General features: G+C 45.7%; 1 protein-coding gene across 3 annotated transcripts in view; it reads left to right on the forward strand.

The window, feature by feature from the left end:
* The window catches only part of Lama3 (laminin subunit alpha 3), a 235,124-nt gene that overhangs the window by 41,253 nt on the left and 167,001 nt on the right, over nucleotides 1-26,870 (forward strand). For 2 of the 3 annotated variants that reach the window (XR_005496046.2, NM_001393748.1), the window contains exons 3-10: nucleotides 11,829-11,946; nucleotides 12,626-12,744; nucleotides 13,836-14,006; nucleotides 14,542-14,633; nucleotides 18,118-18,233; nucleotides 20,392-20,510; nucleotides 25,314-25,404; nucleotides 25,935-26,066. Coding sequence is in view for 2 of the 3 variants with exons in the window: in NM_001393748.1 (NP_001380677.1) it covers nucleotides 11,829-11,946; nucleotides 12,626-12,744; nucleotides 13,836-14,006; nucleotides 14,542-14,633; nucleotides 18,118-18,233; nucleotides 20,392-20,510; nucleotides 25,314-25,404; nucleotides 25,935-26,066 (958 nt within the window). In the remaining variant the exon portion in view is untranslated. Of the gene's footprint in view, nucleotides 1-3,496; nucleotides 3,589-11,828; nucleotides 11,947-12,625; nucleotides 12,745-13,835; nucleotides 14,007-14,541; nucleotides 14,634-18,117; nucleotides 18,234-20,391; nucleotides 20,511-25,313; nucleotides 25,405-25,934; nucleotides 26,067-26,870 lie in introns of those variants that run through there. The other variant, XM_039096924.2, reaches the window with a different exon arrangement.

A 26,870-nucleotide genomic window follows, 5' to 3' on the forward strand; every position in this document is an offset into this window, starting at 1 on the left:
GCTATTGTGTCTAGTCTGGTGTTGCCTGGGTAACATTATTAAGACCCCATCCATGTTCATCCATAGGACTCTTAATTCATGGGTTTGAAGTTTCCAGGGTTGACATTTGTGTGGCCATCAGCGAGATGACATTTCCACATTCCCATATTCTACTATTAAGTATAGTGTTGCCTGGCTATAAAACATATTCAAGTATAAATGTCCTACGCCAAAAGTTATACCAAGTCTTTAGAACTGGTATTTCATTTTCTAAGTAGGCATCTCCTGAATAACGACTTTCCTCTAAGCCTCAAAAGCACAGGGGCCCTGCGGTAACTCTGAGAGCCTTATATGCTATGCTTGCAAGGGGGTGGCATACACCAACATTGAGTTTTAGGAGAAATCCTTTCTTGCCTAGAGCGTTTGGGGTACAGCAACAAACACGGCACCCATGAGAAGATAGTCAGAGGGCTGAGTTTGACCCAAGAAGAGTGAGGAGGTAGGCCCTAGTGTGGATGTCTGGGGCGATGAAATTTTGGGGTTCAATAGCTCACAATAGCCCCAGACTCTTTTGCAGAATGCCTAGCTACTCGTTAATGTTTACCCTTCCTCAGATGCAGAGCTCACTCCCTGGGTAATGGGGCTGAGTTGGGTTTGCTCTATGCTGCTTGCTGGACAGACAAGGTTTCTTCCCCCTCAGCCCCTTTCTCAGCCAATGAGCAGGGAGATTAAAAGCTGCTCCTACACCCACTGGGGTGCCTGGAGCTAATTATCCCCGGCTGCTGGCTCCAGTTCCCCATCTCTCCCACATCCTATGTGGTGGGTCTGCCTAGCTACCCTGCCCACCTCTTTGGCTCCTTTCTACTCTCTGGTCTCCTTCCTAAGTAGAAAGTCTCACAGCTGGATTCCAGGCAACAAAACTCAATTTCTGACCAAGGCTCAGCTGGGCATAGCCCCACTTCTTCTGCCTCCCATTTTGCTATGACCTTTCCTACCCCAGAGCTTCCTTACACTTTTCCAACACATTGTCCTGCCATGAAGAAGGCCTTACAAACTCCAGGACAGCCAGGTGGGAGCATCCAGGACACAGGTACTGTTCAGCTGTCCCCTGGGATCTCCTTAATACAGTGGAAGTGGCTTCCACTGTATTTTGATCGTGTTTATTTGGCATAAAAACGATCCCTAAGTCCTGGCTGCCTACCACCATTGCCCTCACCCAAATAAAAGCAGCCTGCGTCCTGGCTTAAGACTCTAGGTACCTAATGCTTCTGCTGCAGTTCGGGGGTGGGGAGGCAGGATAACCCAACACACCCCACATTCTCCAGGTGAATATTTAATTGTTTTGTGACTTTTTTTGAATTTCGCACAGCACGTTTTGAAGCACAAGGTGCAGACAGGCTGGGTCACACTTCAGGGAGTCTAAGAACAAGTGGTTATCCCTGATGTGTTTAAGTCCAGCATAACTTGGAGAAAAGCTTTCTGGAGTGACGCTTTTCTCTTCGTACGAGGAGGCACACTCACTCTGAAACTCAACTCAGGGCTTCATTTCCTCCAGAAGAGGGGTTCTACAGATATGCCGCCTGTACTAGTGTAAGGGCCTAAGGGTCTGGCTTGGTCCCGGTCATTCAGATGACATAAAGGCCATTTGGGCTATTTTTCATCTCTGGTCCTGCTTGTGGAAGCTTAGGGGAGCCTCCAGCTCTGAGTCATTTAGATTACTACCTACCTCCCGTCCTGGTTGTGGGAGCTGGATACGGCCTGGTCCAATGGATCACACAGATGACCGGGCTGTTAACCACTTCCAACTCTTAGCTCTCTGGATGGAAGGACAGGGTTTTCATCTTTCCCATCGGAAGACTAATGTGCTTAATATTCCTGGTTTCTCTGGACATCCGTGGGCACAAGGACCTCCCTGCTCTACTCTCAACAAGGCAGAGTGAGCTATCAGTAGACACTGGGCACACAGCTATAAAGTTTATATGAGAAGTTGGCTGGAGGAAGGAGTGGTTGCCATGCTGTACTATGGAAGTGACATGGCGGGAGACAGAGAGAGAAGGGGATTGAACTGGTCCGTGGCCATCTGAAGCTTCCTGACTGGGATAGGACGGACGGGTGGGGAAAGGAGTGTGAATGGGTGGAAGGAGAGGTTTTCTCTTTTGAAATGGTAGACCCATTTGAAAGCTAATATATGGATCCAGGAGGAGGCCAAGAGACTGAGACTGAAGCATAGCAGGAGAGGAGCTTTGGAAAGGCAGGTTCTCCCTCCCTGGTCCAGAGGGAAGCAAGGCTGCTGTGCAGATGGTACTGAAATCAGATTTGTGTAAGAGAAGATGTAGGGGGGCCATATGCATGTATGTATGTGCACGTGTGCGTGTGTGTGTGTGTATGTGCACATGTGTGCGTGTGTGGTGTGTGTGTGTGTGTGTGTGTGTGTGTGTGTGTGTGTGTTTGATGTTACTGGCGAGAGAGAAAAGATAGCTTTCAAGAGTGGAAGAAGCAGAGATTCCCAGGATGCTGCAAAACCAAAAGGGTCAGGACCCAGGAAGCTGCACAGCCAGCACCTCTGAGGCAGGAAGGCCAGAGTCCATCTTCAAGATCACTGCTGAGGCTGGAAGCTGTTTGCTGCCACTTGTCCTGATCACTTACTTAGTCTGGGTCTGGATACTGGGCTCTGTAAGCTTCTGCTGGGATCAGGCCTTGTCCCCAGAAGCCAGACAGTGCTGCTCTCTGCCCTCCTTCTGTAAAGAATCTTTGGATCGTTTAGTGCCTCTACCCTTTTGTGTTCCTTGCTCTAGATGCAAAGTCTTAGAGGGAGACCTTCGTGCAGTGAGCCTGAGGCCCAGGTCCAGCTGCCTTCCTTCCTTCCCCGCAGGGGAGCTGGGAAAAGTGGCAGATGAAGCACTTAAAGTAGGAGCCACCATCTGTTCACAGAAACATTCAGGTGGCAGGAAGGACAATCAACTTCTCAAAGTCAAACAGAGGAAAGACAAATGCCTGGAAAATGGCCCCTCCCTGGCTAGACTCTGGCAGTGGCTGAAAGAGCCTGTGTGGAGCCCACACTCCCGGAGGACAGCCTCCTAATCCCAGACCTTGGCTGCAGTCTTTCTCAGAGATGGCGAATGCTATTATGGCTTGCCATTGTGATGAGCATTAGGACATCTTGCGGCATACACCTGTAATCGTAGCACTTGGGAGGTAGAGGCAAGAGGATTAGGAGTTCAAGGCCATCCTGGACTAAATAAGAATGGAGCCCCCAAAATAAATGAACTAAATGAGTCTCCTTTATCGCATTTGAGACTAAACCACTACTCTCTTGGGGTTCATATTCAAGAAGTAAAGACAGTAAAGGTCACAGGATGCTCTAAGAATATTTGATCTCTAGCTGGCTGGTTTGAAGTCAGACTTCAGGTGACAGCTGGTTCTCAAAATAAACATGCTGGCCAATGAAACTGAAAATGCTGAGCTAGCCCCCAGGGCCACAATTATGCCCTCTAGAAATACACTCAAGAAAGCTCTGAAGCACTGGAGCCATCTCCAGACCGTTCATCTCCTTTGCTTATTGAGGCTCCCTGAGGGCACACCTATTCACAGTGACCACACCACTCTTGAGTAAGTGACCCATTCATCCCTTATATAATGGGAGGAGAAAGGCAGCAGCCAGAGGTGCAGAGTGGGGAAGAGGGAGACATTGCTAGAGAATGGATTGTCTCAGTTGGATAGGAAGAATAAATGGTTAGCATTTGGGGTGATGGATGTGTATTAGCTTAATTCAATAGTTCTGAATTGTAGGCTGGTGGTGTGGCCCAGTGGGAGGGTGCTTATATGAAGTCCTGTCTTTAACCCTCAGCACTACAAAAAACCCTGTTGCTAGCATTGCTACTGCTGCAAGTCCTACTGAGTCAAAGCTGCATTCATTTATTATGGTACCATTTTGTATCCTATTACTAATTAAATTTGTTACTACCCAATAAAGAATAAAATTAGACAATTAGAGAAGGATTTGGAGAATTGACTGTAGCAATTAAAGGCAGGTGGGTCTCTTTGCCTTGGTAAACAAGCCAATGCCATTTCCCTTTGTCATGGTTTGTTAGATGCGTTCTCAGGAGCTTAGCTCAGTGACTTTGTCAAATGTTGTACTGACATCTTTGTAAATTAGCAAAACAGAAGGCAAGCATGAACAAATGGGGCTTCATAAGTGCTGTCAGGCTCCAGACACAATCCTACCTGACAGGTGAAAGTTGCTAGAGGGTAGGATAAAGCCCAGGGCATACTATAGGATGGGGCTCAGAGATCCTGTGTGTGCTAGTAATGTTTGGTTGCTGTGGTAGTGTACCATGACCAAAAGCGACTTAGGGAAATGTTTATTTTGAGTTCCAGAGAAGAAAGCTGAAACAGCACATCTCTAACCACAAATAGAAACCAAGAGCAAACCAGAAGTTCAGCAGCAGTGTAAACTCTCAAAGGTTCCTGTGATGAACCTTCTGCAGTGAGGCTGCACCTGAGAAAAGTTCTACAATCTTGTAAAACAGCGCCACCAACAGGAAACAGTGTTTAACTACATGAGCCTGTGGAGGCATTTCCCATTCAAACCACTGAACTAGGTTTTATGGGTCTTCATCCAACTCAGGATCACTATCAAATCTACCTGCAAATGTTGGTTGGTGCAAAATGTTCTCAATAGCAATTTGGGCTCAAGTTTACACTTTACGGGAATAATGACTAAATTCATAAGGACTGGAAATCCTGTTTTAAGCTGTCAGTTACCCCCATGTTTTAAAAATTTGTCAGTATGAAATATTTTTTTCTTTCTGTATGTATGTGTATATGCTCATGTGTGTTTGTGTCTGTACGTGTGTATGTTCATGTGTGTGTATGTATGTGAGAGTGTCTGTATGTGTGTATGTTCATCTGTGTGTGTATGTGTGTGAGAGTGTATGTTTGTATGCTTACATGTGTGTGTATGTGTGTATGCCCATGGTGTGCGTATATGTGTATGCTCGTGTGTGTGTATGTGTGTGTGTCTGTATGTGTGTATGCTCATGTGTGTGTATGTGTGTGTGTGTGAGTGTCTGTATGTGTGTACGCTCATGTGTGTGTATATGTGTGTGTGTCTGCTCATGGTGTGTGTGTTTGTGTTTGTATATGTGTATGCTCATGGTGTGTGTCTGTATGTGTGTATGTTCATGTGTGTGTATGTGTGTGTGTGAGTGTCTGTATGTGTGTATGCTCATGTGTGTGTATATGTGTGTGTGTCTGCTCCTGGTGTGTGTGTTTGTGTTTGTATATGTGTATGCTCATGGTGTGTGTGCTTGTGTCTGTATATGTGTATGCTCATGTGTGTGTATGTGTGTGAGAGTGTCTGTATGTGTGTATGCTCATGTGTGTATGCACACATGTACGTGTACACACTCATGGAGTACATTGGGCAATGTTGCGTGTTTTTCGCTACCGTTTTTCTCTACTTCATCTTTTGAGGCAAGATCTCTCCGTGAACTCTGAGCACACTGATTGGCTAGTCTGGCCAGCTGGAGTGCTCTGGGCACCCTCCTTTTTCTCTCTTGGCTAATGATGCTTGTGGCCATGCCTGACTCTTACATGGGTACTGGCGATAAATAGAAAGTTAGCTCTCACTGCACCCTGAGCTCACTGACTGACTGATGAGAGCTCTAGGATCCTTCTGTCTCTGCCCTCCCTTCACCCAGCTCTCGGGCTGTTGATCTGCACACACATGTACGACTCTTACATGGGTACTGGGGCTCTGAATTTAGGTCCTCATCCTTGTGCAGTAGGCATTCTGAGCTGTCTCCTCAGCTCCCCAGTATAAAGTTTAGATGTAAGGCTTCCCTTTTCTTCTTGCTGATTATTTTCTTCTTGGCGACCCAAGCCTTCCTAGTTGTTTTACCGAGTCATGGTCCATCTCCATTACTGGCTGGTCTCCAGCCTTCAGTGCTGCTCCTGCCTTTGCCTTCAGAGCTGGATCTGCAGGCGTGTGCCACCGCGCCCAGGGACCCCTTTCTTCAGCTTTGTTTTGTGCGTGTGCTAGTAGTGGGAACTAAACTCGGAGCGTGACAGACAGGCATGTTGTCACTGAGCTGCTGCCCGCTCTGAACCCCATGGCTTTCCTTTTTACTGGAACAGATTTGTTCTTTAATCAGAACAGCTGGAGTGTGCTTGTCTCCTCTGGAGTGGAGACCGTGGGAGTGCGGTACAGGAGACCAAGTCCCAATATTTACACTAAATTTGGTTTAGGATTTTGATTTCTTAGGTTTTTGTGGTATTTTTCAAATTCAAACTGACACATAAAATACACACATTTCCAAATACATGTATATATAGTCATATATATGTGCATGGATACATATACACTATACTATATTCAAGTTGGGATATACATACCTATCTTCTCAAACATCATGTCTTTATGAAACATTCAAACCGTGCCCTCCTTGTCTGTGGTCACTGTAATGTGGACCAGTCTACTAGACTTATTTATTCTAAGTACAAGTTAGTTCCCATTGCCATGTTGTCCAACCAGGATGTTACAGAATCTTAACTTTTCTCTTCTTCTAGCTTCTACCCAAATTTTGTCGTCCTGCTAATTCAAATCTGCATTGCTTAGAACCTTAGTGCAGGAACCTTAGAGCTGTTTCTCTATGCTGGGCAGGTTGGCATTGTGGAATGAAAGGTAGAAGAGGACTTGTAAGAGGTTTTACCAAAACACCTAGGAAGCCTCTGGTGGCCTGCAGTCATCAGCAGTACAGTGGGGTCCTCTCAAAAAGAGATGCTAGGGTTAGAGGTTACTTACCACTTTCTGGATCCTGTCTGGACAGTTTCTGGAATGATCTACCTTACCTCCTTCCAAGAAAGCAATTTCTCCTGGGACCCAGTAAGAAGCTGAGAATCTGCATCCTTAGAACTCGACCAAACATGAGAGAGAGGCCAGACCAGAGAATGTTCCAGAATATCTGAAATGTCACTGTTGAGAAAGACAAAACCATGGCAGCGGGAGGTCGGGGTACGGCGAAGTTCTGTAGACATTTTATCACTGCAGCAAAAAAGAAGCTTGAATAATCCTGGAAATGATAAGTTTATGAAAATGTCCATGTTTTGGGCAGATACACGCTGAAGTATTTAGCAGCAAGCGTCATGAAGTCTGTTACTTTCAAGGAATCAGACTCCTATGCGTGTATGTCTGTGCGTGTGCGTGTGTGTGTACATGTTACGTGCACATGTGTGTGTGTGTGTATGTATGTGTGAAATATGAACGACTCATAAACCTAAGTGAAGGACGGATGAGCAGCCCTCGCACCGTTTTTTGAAATCTTCTGTAGGTTTGCAGACTGTTCAAAGTAAAGCGTCAGGGAAAGTCGTTATTAACATGCTTCTTCATGGAACAATATGCTCATTAAATTCACTCATTAAATCAGTGCATTCACTCATTAAATAAGTATCCAAGTACGCTGCTCTTGAGGCTCACTTTGTGGCTGTTTGCTTGCCAGTGTCTGCCTCCTGAACCCAGCAGCAGTAACATAGCTTTTCTTTTAATTGGTTAATACATGCCTTCATTCATATATCCATGTATTATTCTGTCCGTGGCAGATTCTATTCATTCACAGCAAATATTCAGTCCAGGAGTTGAGTTAGTGACTGACTGAGGCAAGCTGTAATTTCAGTGGCTTTGAGAAAGACAAGGTTCAGCTTCTGCCTTACCTCATCCACTCACCTTGCAATCCTTTGACGTCTACAGGCCTTTCCATTCTCTTGTCTGCTTTACCAGAGCATTGCTTAAAAGGCTATCGTGGATCTCCATAAGTAGACAGAGCCCAGCCAGCTTTACTTCGTTGCAAAAGCATTTGAGAGGAGATTACAAGTCTCTAATTTTGCCATTTCCCTCCCAGCCCTTATCTTTGCCCATCAAATACTTGCTGGACAATGCCCTTTGCCCCCGGCTCCCCGGCCTCTCTGCCTGTGCTGTCTGCTTCTATCCATGAGTCTCAAGGCTGACCTGTGTGCTTTGAAGTAGTTTCAGTGGTGGGAGATCAAGTGCCAGGGAATAAGAGAGGTAGCTGTTTAACAGAAAGCTTATGGTATGATCAATCTGGAGGACGCAGACCTTTTCTCCTGGCTTACTATGCCCGAGGCAGTTTGTGAGCACCCAGAGACCACTCACTGCTGGGCGACAGCAGTTGCAGGTGTGTATGTCAGAGGGGACCTGCAGGTTAGCTGCAGCACTGTGCACGTGTGGACAGCAGGCTTTCACAGTGTTGGTGGTAGACCCACCAAGCCAGGCCCGTGGACTGAGAGCCTACCTGTCACCAGGACGCTTGCACATGTGCATTAAGGAACCTCAGAATCAGGTCCCCAAACAAAGACAGAAGGGACAATTTTTAAAGTGGAATCTCCTGTCTGCTTGGTGTTAAATGGTGGTGGATAGACTTAGTATGCTCGTTAAGTTAGATCCAGGTAATAAGGTCCCGGAACAAGCCAGTGGGTACCCTATCTGCTTACGGAGATGTCTCTCTCCTTCCCGTGCCCATCTCCTCCCCCGACCCCGGTGTGTCTTGTGTAGCCCAGGCTGGCTTCAAACTTCATGTAGCCAAGGATGACCTTGAGCTTCTGCCTCCTGGTTACGTGGCACTGGAGCTTGAAGCCATGGCTTCCTACACCCGAGTGCCATCCCCAGCTCTGACGGAGGACTTTCTGTAACTGCAGTGTTACAGAAGAAAGGCGTTACCTTGGAGATGAAGCTGAGCTTAGGAGGCAGTGGTCACTAATTCTAATGTATTGGCGATTTGTAGGAACTATCGCTGAGAGCTTGGTGGGAGAGAGAAAGCATGTTTGATTCTTGTATTCAAAGCACTTCACTTATATCTATCTTTCTCTCATACCCAAGCATGGTTTACTTTCTGTTTTACTGAGACAGGTGTATGAGCAGTTGGGAGGACCTATATTTGTTACAGCTTTCCAGTCAGGAGTAATTGAATTTCCCTAAATCCCTTCACTGTACGATAATGGTGTTTCTTTTGAAAACCTTTAGCTGTTGCTGTATGGTTTTCAGACCACCTTGTAGTTCCAGGGTTCTGAATCAGGCAGGGTTTTCCCCTAAGCAGTGGTAGACAGTTGGGTTATATGCACAGCCCAGGTAAATATTATTTCCCAAACTGTAAAGCACAAGGTGGAGGAGACAGATCAAGTTGGGACTTGGGGCTTTTAGTTCCTGCTATGACGATCTTCCTTCCCTTGGAGAAATAGTAAAAGGGCCTCTTACCATGAAAGGGAGACTCTATAAGGAGTGGTGTCTCTCAGAGTCGGGTGAGAGCCTATGGGGGTACCCCTGAGCACTGGTCCTTTCAGGAGGTCCATATACCCTGAGGACCTCATTTTTACCATTGAGGATCTAACTGGGGTAAGATCTTTTTCAAGTATTTCACCCAAACCAAAACATGTCAGTAGAGATTGAATGCAGAGGGAGATACGAAAATCCATTTGTTTTCCAATCTGTTAAAGGGTATTTGCAGAAACAGAGCACCGCCAATGTTCTTGCTAGAAAAGTTAGTTTCTTGTAACCATACAGCATTTGTCTTCGGCACCTCTGTGGGGACCTGATGGAGCAGGTGAGGGAGTGAAGAAGACACAGAAAAGCTGGGATCGAGCTGCTCCTCAGGTGGAGAAACGGCAGCACCCTGAAGGTCGGCATGCTCATTGTGTGGAGTAGGACAGAGATGTGGGGTCGTTGCACACAGATAAATGGTGGTAAGGCTGGACTAAGGAGGCAGGTGTGGCTACTCCAGGTAGGAGCAGTTTCTGTGGGGAAGAAGTCTTCAAGCCCTAAGTACACTGGGGAAGAAAGCTATGGTGGGCGTTTCTACGCACGATCCACAACCCCACTTCGATTCCAGATGAGGGATTTGTCATTCCTCTCTGAGCCTCTGGGAGGGGCGTGAGGCGGGGTAGGGTTGCTCTCTGCCCGTGGGTCTGAGGTTTAGGCCTCGCCTACGTCACCAGCACATCTCCATCCGGGGCCTCACTCAGAGCTTCCTATGGAGTGGGATTCCTACTTTAAATAAGTGATCACATATATGCCTTAAATTTCTCAACTTTAATTGTTAATATGGTATAGGTTGATATATGAATCCATGTAAAAGATTTTGAGGGTCTACTATAATTTTTTTTAAAGTATAAAGGAATTTGGAGATCAAAAATATGAAAAGATTTTGTATGAACGTTTGGGCTTCTAATTTAGAGTTTGAAATATTAATATTAGATACTATTCCTCAGACTTGAACTCACATACACACATACACAGACATATATACACATATGCTTTCTGCTATTCTATGTGGAAAGTGCTTCAAACTCTTACGGTTGTTGTCCTTACCTGCATTTTGGTCCCAGAGACTGAGCCAAGGCCTTGCATGTGTCTTGATATGGCCCAAGGTCTTCTCTCTCAGTACTTTTTCCAGGAACGAGGACCCCACAGGGTCTCGGTCTTCTCTTCTCTCTGAGTAGATAAGTCCATTATCCTGCTGGTTCCAGTGGCCAAGCTAATGGCAGGGGTAGCCTGCTCAGAAAGCCACTAGGGATCTGTTCCTTGGGATGCAGTGGGGCCAGGGGGTTGGAGAACAGGGGCCGTCTTTGTTCCTTAGCATGACAGAGGATTTATGTAAGCCTGTGTTCTGCTGTTATCTCTCAGCATCCCTGGAGTGGTTGCACTTGTTTCCCTCTGTCCTCTGTATCCCTCAGGGATGCAAGTCCCTTGAGGAGAATGCTGCACTTGACTGTAACTTACGCACACCTTCCTACATTATGTACAGATGGCTTCTACTATCTAACCTGCTGTAGGTACTTGTCATACTGCATTGCCAGGGACTACAGACAAGAATGATATGATAGCTTCCACCCCAACGTTTCTTGATCCTTGGCTGAAATTTTGGACCCAGAATCACCAGTTTGGTGACCTGACTGTAGGACTGTAGAACTCAAGTTGCAAAGCAGATACTTTTTGAGGACGGGGAGAGGGGAATAAACTACAAGAAACACTGGCTGTTCTCGGGCTATACGTTGGAGTTTAAGGATCAGAGGTGAAGAGAGCCAGAGCTCAGCTTCATTTCCTTCTGTGTTTGTGTCATTCTGGTCATAGGCAAAGGATGAGAATAATCAGGAACATTGGTCACAGGAGAGCAGCCAGGAAATGAGGAGGCCGTGAAGGTGGCACCGGGAAGGAGGGGCGCCATTCTACAACAGCTGCGTAGGTCTCAGTCTGCAGCTCTGATCTTTCCCATACCTGGAGCCACAGGCTCTGGCACTCCTAAGAGAAGTTCTGAGCTGTCCCACTGGTTCTTTGTCCACAGAGGACTTAGCACGTCATTCTCAGTACTTGCTACCAGGCTTCTGACACACACACACACACACACACACACACACACACATACATATATATATGTATGTGTGTGTGTGTGTGTGTGTGTGTGTGTGTGTGTGTATATATATATATATATGTATATATGCTATAAGGCCGTGCGGACTGGTTGATATTCAGGAATTAGATATGGTTAAGACGTACCAATGGTGATGACCACATGTACTTAGAGATTTTGACAATAATGAGCTAGAAAAGCCACTCCTGGGCAGAGATGTCCACCATGCAGGCAGAAGTAGACTCTGCATCTTGTAGCCTTGGAAACCAATGTCTTATAGAAATAGTCAAAGCCACAGACAAAGTGACTTTAATCTTTCCTATTTTGGTGGTCCTGGGGATTGAACCCAGGGCCTTTTGCATGCTGGGCAAGTGCTCTACCACTGAGCTATACTCTCAGTGCAGATAAATTGTATCTCTCTTGTTTTTTTAGCTCTTCCATGTGGCTTATATCTTAATCAAGTTTGCGAACTCTCCCCGCCCTGATCTTTGGGTCCTGGAACGATCCGTAGACTTTGGAAACACCTACTCGCCCTGGCAGTATTTTGCTCGTAAGTAATCTTGTCTTCCGTGCTACGAGGGGCTTTGATTATCTGAAACTGTCTAAGGCCACGGATTGAGTTTTCTCAAAAAAAAAAAAAAAGGTGTCTCAGTGTGACTAGGTAGGGCTCGGTCCTAAGCTGTTATCAAAACAGCCCAGTTTCTCAGTCAGTCATGTATGTGCCAATTCTAAGGCTCCCACATGCAGAATGGGGGTTGCAACTCCATTCATAATAATTTTGTTCCAACTGGTGGGAGGTGCCTTATAAGTGAGTTGTGACTTATGTTCTTCTCCTTTTATGAGGAGTTAGGAACAAAACTCCTGTCCTCGTGAATGCTGGGCTCCATGTTACTGATTTTGAACCTGTAATCTTTGCTATTGAAGTATTGTAAGTGACTCTGGACCACATGATGAATCAAGGTGGGCAGCACTTTACCTTACATGGTAACATTGTCCACTTGAGACAGGGAGAGTTAACAATGTATCTTCAGCTGTGGTTCTTGGAGGGCGCTTGAACTGAAACAGCAGGTACTTCTCTTTCACGAAATAACTTCATCCTTAGCTTTCACCCAGACACAGAAGAGTTCTTGGTCTTTCTCTTCATCTCTCTTAGGGAAACACAAGGCATTGGAAGTGACCTAGGAGAAAGCGATGTGTCATTTGATAATGTCCCATTATTTCCTTTCTAGATTCTAGAGGAGATTGTCTACAACAGTTTGGGCAAGAAGCAAATATGGCTGTCACCCGGGATGACCAGGTGCTATGCGTCACAGAGTATTCTAGAATCGTACCTCTGGAAAATGGCGAGGTAAACAGCTTTGGGAGTCTGTAACACCAAAGACTCAAGAATAAGTTGAGTTGGAAGTTGTGTTTAGGGCCCTGGGTTCTCCCCAGGAAGTTAGGGTTTGGGATCCAAGGTCCAGAGGTCTCAGAATTCTCGTGACAGACTTAGAAGGTGGTTGGGTCACTGGAAAGTGAGACCTATCCCTCCCACCTCTTGGTGCACTATTTCCAAGGCTGTTGGGGAGGGTTGCAGGGGTTGGGGGTGGGGTTAGGCAACAGTGCTAAGTCCATGTGGAAGTGGACAGAGGTGGGGACAGTCAGGGTAGAACTCCACGGAAACTGTGAATACAGAAATATAAACAGACTTTCAAATCAACTCTCTTAAGGTGCGTGAGATCTCACTCAAGTAGCTCTATTCAGTACCATCAGCTGGTGAGCAGCTTATGTTTCAAAGCATCAAGGCTGGGCTCTCATCAGCAGAGCCATGAAATCCTTAGCCATTGTTCTTGTCCACGTTTTCAACATCATTTAGATAAGTAGTTCTCAACCTGTGGGCTGAGACCCCCTCTGGGTTGAATGACCCTTTCATAGGGGCTGTACATCAGATACTTTCCTTATGCTTCCTTTTGTATGTACAAAATTACAGTTACAAAGTAGCAATGAAAATAATTCTTTGGGTGGGGTCACCACAACATGAGGAACTGTATTAAAGGGCTGCAGCATTAAGAAGGTTGAGGACCACTGCTCTGTTGATTACGTCAGTCTTGTTTTCTTGCTGCAACTCGACAGAATCCTATCACTGTGTTTATGGACATAACGATGCTCTCCAACATTTCATAGTTCACCTCCACAGCCACCTGACAGAACAGAGGTGTAAGAAAGTAACAGCTTCACAGAGACTAGGTTTAAATGTAGAACTAAGAACTAACAACACTGTTCTGACTTATAAACTAGATGCTAGACTACCCTGGCACATCTGGGGCTTTTTTGAGAATCAGGCACTCTGGGGTGTATGTTACTTTTAGTGTTTCATTGCTACATTTTGAGCAAAGGACTTTGCCCTTTTTTTCTTTTTTCTTCCTTCCTTCTTTCTTTTTCTTTTTTCTTTTTATATAGATTGTTGTATCCTTGATAAATGGTCGTCCAGGTGCAAAACATTTTGCTTTCTCTGACACCCTGAGGGAGTTTACGAAGGCAACAAACATCCGCTTGCGGTTTCTGCGAACCAACACCCTCCTCGGGCATCTTATATCCAAGGCAGAGCGAGACCCCACCGTCACGCGTCGGGTGAGTCCAAAGTGCCTAATCGTCTGGCTAATGTTGCTTGTTTTCTTGTTGAATAAGTTAAATTCTTCCAAGAGCCTTTCCCAGTCAGCGATACTTAGGCAGAGGTGTGGTTCCTGTATAAAATAGGTACAGCTATTTGCAGAAAAATCAACCAGGCCTGGTGGTGTAGGCCTGTAATCCCAGCTGCTAGAGAAACTGATGCAGAATTGCACACACACAAGGTCTGATTAGCCTGCAAAATGAGTCTGGCTAAGACCAGCCTGGGCAATTTAGCTATTAATCTAGATCAATAGTAGAAACCTGGGTTCAACTCCAAATAAAAGAAAAGTTGTTATATCTGGTAAATGGTTATAGTGAGTCTGATATTGGTGCACATGGGGTAATTCTTGCTGTAATCGACAGCCCCCAAATGATGAGGCTTAAGAAAAATCAAGGTTTGTTTCTTGCTCGTGTCACCCTCTGCGGGTCAGAGGTTGGGAAGAGCACATGGTGGTGTGGCTCCTGGAAGCTGACGCTTCTGTTTTCTGGCCTGCAGTATTACTACAGCATAAAGGACATCAGTGTCGGTGGGCGGTGTGTTTGCAACGGCCATGCGGAGGCCTGCAGCGCTGACAACCCTGAAAAGCAGTAAGTGTGGCCAGGCTCCTCAGCTCACTGCGAACCAGCTAATTGTTTTCATGAATATTTACACCCTTTACAGACTCTGGGTTCTAGACTTCCACAGGAATGTTTCAGAATCCACGGCAAGGTGGTGTGTGTGTGAGTGTATGAATTCCCTGTCTGCCAGCTCTTTTTTCCTTCCAGACTACCAGTGGGTCTGTGGCAGACATGACTGAACAATCATAGCACCCTATAGGTAATATGGAATGCTGTTACCTAATTCTCAACCATGCTGGACAGCCACTAACAGTTTTTACCTACAGTTTGATTTGGCATGTATCTCTTTAATTCTTAAAAATTATTATTTTTTATTTTATTTTTCATTTTCTTTTGTGCATAAATGTTTTACCTGCATATAAGCCCAGTGCCCGAGGAGGCCAAAAGAGAGCGTTATATTCCCTGGGACTGGAGTTATAGACAGTTATCAGCCACCTGTATGCTGGGAACTTAACCCAGGCAGGTCCTCTGAAGGAGCAGGCAGTGCTGAGCCATTTCTCTAGTTCCTGCTTTTTGAGTTTATTTCATTTGGGGTTTCTGCCATGTTTGACAGTTTCTACCTCAAGATGGGCTTGGCAGGGAAGGTGGAAATGCACCTTAGGGCTTGGGTCAGGGGCACTCACTCCACCACCACCACTTCCCCCACAGAAATGACTTCCTGGTCTCCATGAAAGAGGTGTTGACTTAGTCAGATAGCATCGATCTCACTTAAATTCTACCAATAGAGAAGAGGTCAGTGATAATAATCTGGTGCTAAATACTTGTGAAATCTACATGTATGAACAGGAAGCTGTCCGCCCCCTGCTTGAGGCAGCCTAGTGACTTGATGGAAGCCCATCTTGGACAGTCAGTGACACTGGTTCTAGGTAGAACAGTTTTAACCAAAAGTGTTTGCCATCCTAACCTTGCAGCATGGATAGCGAGAGGATTCTGGGCTTTCAAGCATCAAATAAACAGGGCTCTGCTCAGGTTCATGGCTGACCTAAGCAGTCAGTTGTTTAAGAGAAAAATGATTGTAGCTATTAGGACTACGTCAGATGGAGATGTTCATAAAAAGGCCTCTATCTCTCTTGACTAGGTCTGAAACATGTTTACCATAGATGCAAGGCCAAATGCCACCTCACCTTTAGACTGAGAATCAATACCACAGGGGCTTGGGTGTGCCAGCACCAGTCAGACAGAGGCCAGGCTCCTTCCTGTGCTATGCTCAAAACTTCTCTATGAATGTATTTGGTCCTCGAGTTCCTCAGTCAGTGTTGCTTAGATACTCTTTCCCACCAACGTATGCCAAGTATTTCATTGCTATTGAGCTGAGACTACCTCTCTGCTGAGAGCCCAAGGGGTCTCCTATAGGCAAAAAGTTGGTGCACTGTGTGAGGATTGCCCTGTGTTATTCAGATGCTGGTTTCTCTGCCCCAACATCTCATTGCAATCCAGACACACCATTGTAATGTTTATTTCAAACATCTCCTGTTTTAAGATTGTGAAAAAACATTCTGCATTTATTCTCTGACTTGTCAATAAAACTGATCAGCCAATAGCTGAGCAAAAGAGAGAAACAGGGCTGGACTTCTGCCAGTCAGAGAAAGGGGGTGGGGGGAAGAGAGAGAGAGGTGGGAGGGGAGAGAGAGAGAGAGAGAGAGAGAGAGAGAGAGAGAGAGAGAAGGAAGAAGAAAAGGAAAAGGAGGAGGAGGTGGAGGAGGAGGAAGAGGAGGAGGAGAAGGAGGAAGAAGAAGAGGAGGAGGAGAAGGAGGAAGAGGAAGAGGAGGAGGAAGAGGAGGAAGAGGAGGAGGAGGAGGAGGAGGAAGAGGAGGAGGAGGAGGAGGAGGAGGAGGAGGAGGAGGAGGAGGAGGAGAAGAGAGAGCCATGAGGAGTTGGTCCCAAGAAGACACCATGGGAAAAGCATCTGAAGCAGAGCTAAAGCATAAATATTAAAAATTAAAATTAAAACATAAACATTAAAATGCAAGTAGCCTGGTTTTTTTTTTTTTCTTTCTGGGAGGTAGTCAGACTAGATGAGAGGTTAGAGATTAACAACTGCTCAGCTATGTGTTATAATCATGTAATATAAAAATATAGTCTCTGTCCCAATTATTTGGGATTAGAGAAAATCTGTCACACCTTGAGAATGACTGTAACGGCCTCCAGCTATCATGCCATGCCAGTTTAATCCACGTCAGCGCCTGTGGAGACAGTGGATCGGGGAGGATGCTACCGTCTATTTGGGGTGCGGCTCTTTGGTCATACCACCCTCCAGTTGCCTGTCACAGCAGGGTTGTAGGGGCCTTGAGAGGCCCAGGCAGCAGCCTGTTCCACATGAGTTTGAGTCCTCCTTCAAACACAGAGGGGTGGTTACTCAAGGGTGGCATTCCACGATTGTAATTTTTAACACCTTCGCCTTGACAAATGCACTGTGCCCTGCATTAGAGCTGGGGCAGTGTGTGGGAGAAGCCTTGTGCTCAGAGAGCTTTCCCGTTGTCTCTCTGCCATCCCCGAGCTGGAGGATAGGCTGAGCACCGAAACCTTAGAGATTCTTTTCCCAGGGTCGCTCCAGGTTTTGGTGAAGAAGTGATGCTCAGAGGACCCCAGGGCACTTGGTACCTCTTGTTCACTTATTTCTATTTCTTATTCATTTATTCATATTGTTTATTGGCAGGCTTTTCTCTGAAGCCCAGGCTAGCCTGCATCCTGTATATCCTTCAGCCTCCCTGGTGGGGTGACGATAGGTGTGAGCCACCATGCCCAGTGTGGTTCAGTTACTGTGACATAATGTGGTCGAGGAGAGAGAACTGGCGCCAAGTACATTACTCTCTGTGCATCTTAGTTTTACCGTCTGTGCAATAAAGATGATGGGGGGAGGGGCTGACACAATGTATACAAGTTCCTTTGTTCTTGTATTTGCTTGTGTACCAGGTGACCCAACAATTGTGTATGTGTCATACATCACAGGGGTTTTGGCTTTGATTTAGGTCCCGGGGATTGAACTCATGCCTTGTGCATGCTAGACTAGCAGGAACAATGGATCCGAATAAAACCTTTACCCTGGCACTGGGGATGTAGCTCAGCTGGTAGAGTATGCACAGAGCAAGCATGAGTCTCTGGGTTGGGTCTCTAAGATCACATAAACCCAGGACCCACTATCCAGCCATGTAGCATCTACCTGTAATCCCAGCACTTGGGCGGTCGAAGCAGGAGGATCGCAAGTGTTCCTCAGCTTCTGTCAGCTCGAGGTTCATCTGGGATAAATGAGGACCAAGCTCCAACAAAGCAAAACATCTAAATCAAACCAAGCCAAACTACTCTTCAACTCAGGATGCTAAGGCAGGAGGATTGCTCTGAGTTGGATGCTATACCACCACCACCACCACCACCACCACCACCACCACCACCACCACCACCACCACCACCACCACCATTTTTCAGTTACCAAAATATGCTTTGCTTTTATTCTCAGGTTCCGATGCAAATGCCAGCACCATACCTGTGGGGACACGTGTAATCGCTGCTGTGCAGGCTACAATCAGAGGCCCTGGCGGCCCGCTGCTCAGGACCAGCACAATGAGTGTGAAGGTGGGTACTAGAGTGAAGCTGACGAGCTCTGTGTTCAGAGCAGAGCAGCCCTCTCCTCTCTACCTAAGGACTGATGGCAAGTGTGCCCTGGGTCACAAAGAGAACAGGGTCGTGTCAGCTTGAGAGACTCAGTTCTGTTGGTGATGAGGTACTCCCCCTTTTTACCCTTCTTGTATGTTTCAGACTTCCAGTGGATGCTAAGATCAGGGATAGTGGAGACCCTGGGGTGTGCTGTATGCTTTCCTACACACACGGTTATGAGAATGCTGAATTTATAGATTGGGCACAGTAAAAGATGAACAGCGACTAATAATAAATAGCACTGTGAAGACAGCAGATTGTAATAACTGGCCAGCACTACCTTTATTAGGTAAATCAGGGGTTAACAGGAATGTAAGAAGCACTTGCATTGACCCTGCAAGCTGATATCATCACCACCAGGAATCCAGAAACCTCTTGGGTTGGGCACAAAGGACTGTGAAAGACAGGCTTTGCCTGTGCTGTGCAGCCAACAGGACACACAGTTTGAAACACAAACTGTTTACTTCTGCGACCCTCTGCTTAACATCTGTAGACCGCAGGCAGCTCATCTATGGAAAACTGATAAGAGGGAACTGACACAAGGAAAATATCAGATGTAAGGGGAAAGTATCCTGAGTTCAATTATAAGAAGAAAAAAGAATTATTAATAACGTGCAAGATACTTTCCTATCTGGATAGGACTGAGTGTTTTAACATGTCCGTCTTCCTTTTTAGCATTCTTTGAAGCACTAGCATTGAACCCAGGACCTTGGGTGTACTAGGTAAATGCTCTACCTCTGAGCCGTTTACCCAGACGTCCTAAGTGCCATGTGGCTGCCTTTGCTGTTTCTAGGGTGAGGTAGCAGATGGACTGCAGTTGTCTTGAGATGAAAAAATAAGAGAGTGACAGTTAAACCTGACGCACAGTAGGATACCGACTCAGAGTAGGAGATTGTCATGGACTAAGTCATGTGGAAGGGGAGAGAGACCAGACAAAAATGAGGAATGGCAAGAGCTGCTTTTAACAGCTGTAGTAGAACATTTTGAGAGGTGGTAGAACATTGGGAAGTGGTGATTCTGACAGACAAGCCCCAGCTCATGTGCCTTAGTTACTCCTTGGGTTATTGTGATAAAAACAGCAACGAAAGCAACTTAGAAAGGAAGGCCCCTCCTTACACCTTCACGTAGATAACTGAGCTCTGCCATCAATTGAGGAGTATGCATACTCAGACTGTATCGTTGAGCTGTTACGAACATTTCAGTCACATAGCTCAGTGGCTGTGCTAGGCATGCTTTGACTAGTCAAGGTTAGTTTACGTCCTGATCCTTTTGACTGATGGTTTAGATATTTTTTGACATTCTTCCCCAATCACTGAATTCTTCGCTTTCACTCTTGGTGGTGTTTAGTATCATCGGTAGGAGTTCAAGTCAATACATCGAGGGTTGGGTGAGGGCCACTGTGTGCCTCGGACCAAGTTCCATCACAAACAAAACACACACAAGCCCAACTTCACAGGATATATAGTCAGCCAAGTGTACCTAATTCCTAATTTTCACCATTATACATAGTCTTGAAATTAAAAGTTGGGACCAATGGCTGAGAGTGTGGAATTTGGAATCAAAGGCAGGCCTGACTTCTGGCTCTTTTGTTTATGAGCTTGTAGCTATGGATCATCTGTAACCTCTCTTTGCCTCAGTTTTCCTATCTGTGGTATGGGGACAGTGGCACCTACCTTAGAGAGTAGATTAAATACAACAATTCACATAAATATATTTCATGATAAATAAGGAGCTGGACCATAGTTTATGGTAATAGCAGCAGCAGCAGCAGCAGCAGCAGCAGCAGCAGCAGCAGCAGCAGCAATATTCTGTGTACCTGGATGACTGGTGTTGGAGTCATCACTGTTATAATTATACGTCTTTTTGAAAAGAGAAACCTTTCACTTACTATCAAACAGAAGCAGCTGTAAAATACATAAAAGTATATATAATAGTCTTTGTGTAAAAAAAAAAATCCCTGTAATTTTCCACAGAGTGTCCCCGGTATTTCAGAATAGACTTTATTGTGGGCCACGAGCAGAGATCCTGTCTGGGAGTTCACTGAATGTCCCGTTTGACCAAGAGTGCTTTGTTCCAGCCTGCAACTGCCATGGGCACGCCGTGGACTGTTACTATGACGAGGCTGTGTCGCGTCAGCAGGCGAGCTTAAACAGCAAAGGTGTCTACACAGGCGGAGGGGTCTGCATTGACTGCCAGGTGAGACGGCTCTTCAAGTAGACAGCAGCCTTAACGCCCATCTTCACATAGATTCTCGTGGGCGAACCAGTCCCACACTTGTGTGAAAGGATGAACTCAAAAGTACAAACACAGCCAAAGGTCCTCTCACTCCACATGTGTAAGCCTTTGCATAAAAGGCCTCAAAACAACTAGACTTCATGTGGACAACTTAAGTCTTAATCCCTACCTAGATATATAAAGTTGATTTGTTGTTAAAAATGGACCTAAGGTAAAATTAGAGCTATAATGATTTGGAAAAAAAATACAGAATCCCTGTGAGATTCAGAAGGTGAGGGAGGTGGTCCTCAGCTCATGGAAGGCTGTAATCATGAAAGAAGAAATTGGATCTCACTGAAATTAAAAACGTCTGCTCACCAAAGACCCTGAAGAAAACAAGTGGGCAAGCTGTAGACAGGGAGAGAATATTCACAAATGGGAAGTCTATCAGACGGTCAGTAACCACAGTGAATAAAGACAGGTAACCCCCAACTACACGCAATGCTGAAACAATGGTGGCCTCTTACAAATTAAGTTTGTGAAGGACCAATAAGCTGCCAGCCAAGGCTGTGCTCCTTCAGTCAGGAGGGAAATGGCGATCAAAGCCCAGAGGTGCATCTCCACCTCTCACCCAGATGGCAATAGTTACAAAGCTCGAGATGTGAAACAGCCATGCACGCCATCCACTGTCCGTAGCAAGACAGCACGGTACACAATGGCTATGGCAAAGGCCCAAGAGCCTATAAAATACAATGAAACGTACCCCTCTCTACACTGTGATAAACCCTACTCTCAATTTATCTACAGGAAATAGAAATGTTTGTTTTCAAATCATTTAGAGCAGATAGTGTGGAAAGAGCTCCAAGTGGAAGTAGTCTTGGTCATCAGTGGTAGGATCGAGACCAGCCCTTCCTTGTTTGAGTAACAGGCTACTAAGGAGCAAAGAGGACCTTGGATTGATGCTGCTATAGCACTGAGAATCTTACAAGTATGTGGCAATGGAAATCAGATTCTACAAAAGGACACGTGTTGCATGGCAGCCATTGGTATGGAATTCTGGAATGAGTTAATAGGGAAAAATCAGCAGTGTGATTGGCTCTTAGGAGGTAGGGGGGCTGCCTGTGTGGGGACGTGGGAATATTCTGAGGCCATGTGTTCTATACTAAAATAAAAACCTGAGTATTTATTTATTTATTTATTTATTTATTTATTTATTTATTTATTTTTTATTTATTTATTACATCCCAATTGCTGCCCCCTCCCCAGGGTCTTCCCCTCATAGACTCCCTCCCTCCATACCCCTCCCCTTCTCCTCTGAGAGGGTGGGGTCCCCTGGTTATCCCCCAGAAACTGAGTTTTTTATTTGGGTATATTTGTCTGGACTTGGTGAATGTATTATTAAGAGTTTTGTACATATCAAATATACTATGTGACTAAAGAACAAAATCATTAGCATATATTAAAGTCCAGTTAATTAAATCTGTGGTTCGGTGTTCAGTGGGAGGTGATTGGTGCCTGACGTGGGACCTGTATGTTCACTGTGAAACTATAAATTTCCATAACAACACTGAGCAAATGAGGAAGGAAAGGCTGAGGGAATGACTTGCTCGAGTCACCTCCTCCTTGACCTTGGTTCCTTGAGATGACATTGATACAAATAGGGTAGCAGTAATGGCGAAGACTGCCACCTACCCAGGTTATCGGGGTGCGGTGTTCTTAGAGGTATTCTGTCTCTGTTAGCCAAAGTGAAGGTGAACCTTTGCTCTGAAGACAGGGCTTTCTAAGGAAGGCCTAAGCTTGCTTCCTACTTGTTCACATACATGGCGAGGTAGATAAAGTGCTGGTCTCCTGTTCTGGAACTGTCTCTCTTGCACATGTACACCTGTTAAACAAAGAGACAGGATCCAGAATCAGAACATACGGTTCTATCCTGCCCCAAATCCAACACACAGAAAAGGTATTTAAAAATAAAAATGCACCTTCGGTCCAGAATCCATTATAAAATGAAAGCGAGGAAGGACTCTTGTTTGAAAAGACCAGCAATTCCAAAGGACAAGGCCAGTCAGCTTAGTGGTCAGTTTTGGGTTTGTTGGTAAAGAACACATATCCCACAGCAAATCCTGTGGCTGCTTCCCCCATTCCTGTTCCCACAAGTGGGATATGAGAATCATCTCAGAGCACACAAGAGGCTGTCCCTAGAGACCTTCACACAGTATCCGTCAGTTTGTACCACTGTAACAAAATACCTGTGACTGGGTAGCTCAGAAAGAAGAAACTTACTTTCCCACAGTTCTGAGACCACGAAGTCTAAGACCAAGATGCTAGCAGGTCGAGTTGTCTGGTGAGGCTCTGTCTTTGCATGGAAGGCAGAAGGCTAAAGTGGCCAGGTTCTGCAAAGCCTCCTTCTATTGGCCTTAATCCACGTCATTCACATCTCAAAGTCACTATCCCTTAACTCTATTGGTTAGGGTTAGGGTTAGGGTTAGGGTTAGGGTTAGGGTTAGGGTTAGGGTTAGGGTTAGGGTTAGGGTTAGGGTAGGGCTAGGGTTTATTACTCTGACCACTGTATTTAAGCCTGAATTGAGATTCTTATCTTGAAGAAGAGGCAGCTACCAGATGTTCACCATTGGTATTGAACTATTTTATTTCTTGGGTTTCCCATTTGAATTATTGGGTTAGGTTGTGACATAATCAAAGTAAGGTGGCCAGTTTCCTGAGATCTGGGATTTTGTTGAGGCTATTGGAATAACGGAAGGACAAAAGGAAGGAACAAGATTCCAGGGTAGCTGGAGGAGAAGTGGGCTAGGAGAGGGCCAGATCATTCCAGAAAGGCATCAGAGTCTAGTTCATGTGGAACTCTCGTAAGGAAAATGAATTTCCTTACAACAATGGACCTTCTGCATGTGCTTGAGGTTCACAGGCATAGAAGATAATAGGGTACAGTCGGGGAATTGATTGCAAGAGATGGAGTTAGCGTTTGCCTAAAGGTCCAAACATGCTGGAAGAGCTCCCTGTGGAGGAATGGAGACCTCAGACAATCAGAGCAGAGCATGGCTTTTAGGCGAGCACTCCACATATCTCACCCCCCCGGGTCTGGAGATGACACAGCTGTAGTGTTTGCTGTACAGGCACAAGGACTTGGATTTGAGCTGTAAAACCCCTGTGAAAAAAGTAGGTGCTGGCTGGGAAGATGGCTCAACAGATAAAGGCACTTGTAATTCAAGCTTGAGGACCTGAGTTCAATCCCTGGAATCCACAGTAGAAGGGAAGAACCAACTCTGGAAGGCTGTCCTCTAATCTCTCTCTGGGTTGAGGCAAAGCATTGGCTGTGGGAGGCAGGCTTTTTTCTGCAGAGGATGCCATTGCACTCACCTGGTGTCTGAGAGTCTCCTCTGATGTTAAGCCTTCTGCAATGCAAGCACAGCTTCACCACCACCCCCCTCAATCCTCCCAGCAGGGCTACTTCCTACAGACTTCCACTGTAAACCTGAGAAGCCACCTTGACTCTTGACTCTTGACCTGTCTTGTTCAGCCAGGACTCTGTTGTCCATAAATGCAATAGTATGAGTTGCCCTCAGACTGTGGAGGTCCTAGAAAACCACTGTTACTCTACCTGTAGTGTGTAGCTCTGTCTTGGTGTTTCACTGCTAAGCATGAACTGGGGCAGAGAGCCAAGGCTGCCCACCTCAGAGAACACTTCTCATGACCTACTCTATTGGATTGCAAGTCAAGATTAGCTGGAGGTCCTCTTTGGTAAGCCATAGTATTTACCCTGCAGTGGAGTGGAAGGTTGATCGTCACTTGGATGAAAGACTGGGTGGGATCCAGCTGATTCTTCTTTGCTCATAAGGTTCTTGGCGTGAACGTTGAGCTGGAGAGGTAGGTAGCCAGCATGGTTTTTACCTCAGTGCTAAAGTGGATTCAGGTATTTTAGCCCACAGGACAAGAGTGGTAAAAAAGCAAGCATCTGAGATTAATGAAACCCTGCAGGGAAAGGACACAGACTAGGCCTTTGTTCTCCACTGTGTTTCTGTGCAGGGTCCATGGGGGTCACATTGAATTCAGTCTTGTTGACTTTGCCCTTTGTTCACAGCACTCCCACGTGCTTTCCCACGTTAGAGGGAGACAGAACTAAGCTTGACCCATGGCTTGTATTTCTTGAAAACTGAGGGCGTGTGCTGGGTAATTGATTTTGTGGCAACTATAAGGGTTAATTAACCCCGGACTCGAAAATGCCACCCGACTCAGAACTGAGCTCTGTGCATGTGCATGCGCATGTGCGTGTGCTTGCACCTCATGCCCGCATTGTCCAGTCACACAATAGAAATGTCCTGGAATTGGTTTCATGACAAAAAAACCATAGATGAAACCAGAATGAGTGCAGACAGAGATCTCTATGCCTTCCTTCTAAAGTTGGAAAAAAATATTAATTCTCGTGTACATCTCATTCTTGAGCAATGCTGGGAGCGGTTGCGATCCAGTCATTGGTTCCTCTGAGCAAAGATAGAGGGACTGGCCTGAAGCTATGGGACATGGAGGGGAATTTATTTTTTCTTACTCATATGTCAAGTTCGTTGAAGCAGTTTTGGTAGGAGAGGGGAAAGCCAGGCCTGCTCATTTATTGAACCTTTCCTTGTTTCTCTTTCCCATGTGTGCGGTGGGGAAGCCATGGTGAACTCAGTGTCCTGTGACACATTTTGGGTCCTTTTCTATGACAGAATTATTTCTGTGGTGGATTATCACAGAATAAAGAGCGTTGGGTTTCTCTGGTACTTTTCTCAACAGCACAACACTGCGGGTGTGAACTGTGAAAAGTGTGCGAAGGGTTACTTCCGGCCCCATGGAGTTCCGGTGGAAGCACTGCACGGATGCATCCGTAAGTCCCTTGTCAATTTCGTGAGTACGACGAGCTACGTGTACTCCCCTAAGAGTGTCCTAGGCTCCGGATCAGCCGACAGTCTCCCCTTGCCTTCCTGTTGTCGGCTCTGCTTTTGCCTAGTTGTCTCAACGCAGGCAACTCCATGCTTTCTCTGAGTCCCTGAATTCTTATACGTAAATGATAATAAATATTATTTCATAAGTGTAGGTGAAATGATATCAAATTTATCTAGGCAAGCACTTAATTTATTGGGTTTGGCCCTATTAAATCTGCAATAAATGTTGCTTCTTCGGTTTTCTACTGGTTTGACATGTTACTATGATCGCCAGTAATTCCAACTTTGTCATAATTAGAATCAAAAACTGTAGTAATAAATCCATAAATATTCATAGTGTTTAGCTTTGGTTGAGTGCTTACTATGCAGGAGAGATCGTCTGAGCCAATGGGCATTACTAAGAAGTGTGAGGCAAATCTGCCTTATGAATCACAGTGGAGAGCTGGTCCTTTGGTGATGTCTTTCCTCTTAGCTTGCAGCTGTGACCCTGACCGTGCAGATGAATGTGACCAGGGCTCAGGCCGCTGTCATTGTAAGCCAAACTTCTCTGGAGACTTCTGCGAGACGTGTGCAGACGGATACTATAATTTCCCATTTTGCCTGAGTAAGTATCCAGTGTAGAAGAGAGTCCTCCTTTCTGTCCCACAGTCAGCCTTCGTGTGAGAACAGTGGTGGACATGGAGGGTATGAGGAGCTAGAGACAGGACTGGTAGGTTATATTTACATGAAGGCATTTCCCTTAGTTGGGAAGACGTAGTTTAGAATTGTGTTTAGCTTGGTGTGGTACCATAGACATTGCCATTTTAATAAGTCAAAGGCCTCAGATTCTGGGAAATTCACCTTGACTGTAATCCATGAGTATGACTTAATAGACCTAGCATGTCACTCTTCCAGGGGCTGGGGGACATAAGGAGCATTTTCTCTTTTCTTGTACATTGGAGGGCAAGAAATCAGGGCCTTTGCTTCCCTCTCCCCATCCCACCCCACGCCCGCAATGATGAGAGAAAATCTTCATGAAGCATACACACACACACACACACACACACACACACACACGGGATGCATATATATTCTGTCTCAGAAGAAGTGTGATGCATTCTGTCTTGGAAGGAGTGGAGACTTGGGACCTGTTCCGGTCTCCATGTTGCAGTGTGTAACTGTTGGTCCAGAGCAGTCACCTTTACTGTGGAGATGTTCCTACTTTGGATAATCGAATACACTACAGGACACAATGCCTGAAGCCAATGACACTGTTTCATGCCCTTACCCATTCAGGCTGTGACTGTGGGATTAGAGCAGAGAAGTAATTGCCTTTGCTATTTTAGTGGGGAAAAAACAAGAAGGCACTTCAAATTATTTTTATGGAATAAGCAAAAATCCAGGGGAAAAACTTAGAAGAAAAGTTTTT

The sequence above is a fragment of the Rattus norvegicus genome, chromosome 18, assembly GCF_036323735.1.
Source record: "Rattus norvegicus strain BN/NHsdMcwi chromosome 18, GRCr8, whole genome shotgun sequence".
In the NCBI taxonomy this organism is placed as follows: Eukaryota; Metazoa; Chordata; class Mammalia; order Rodentia; family Muridae; genus Rattus; species Rattus norvegicus.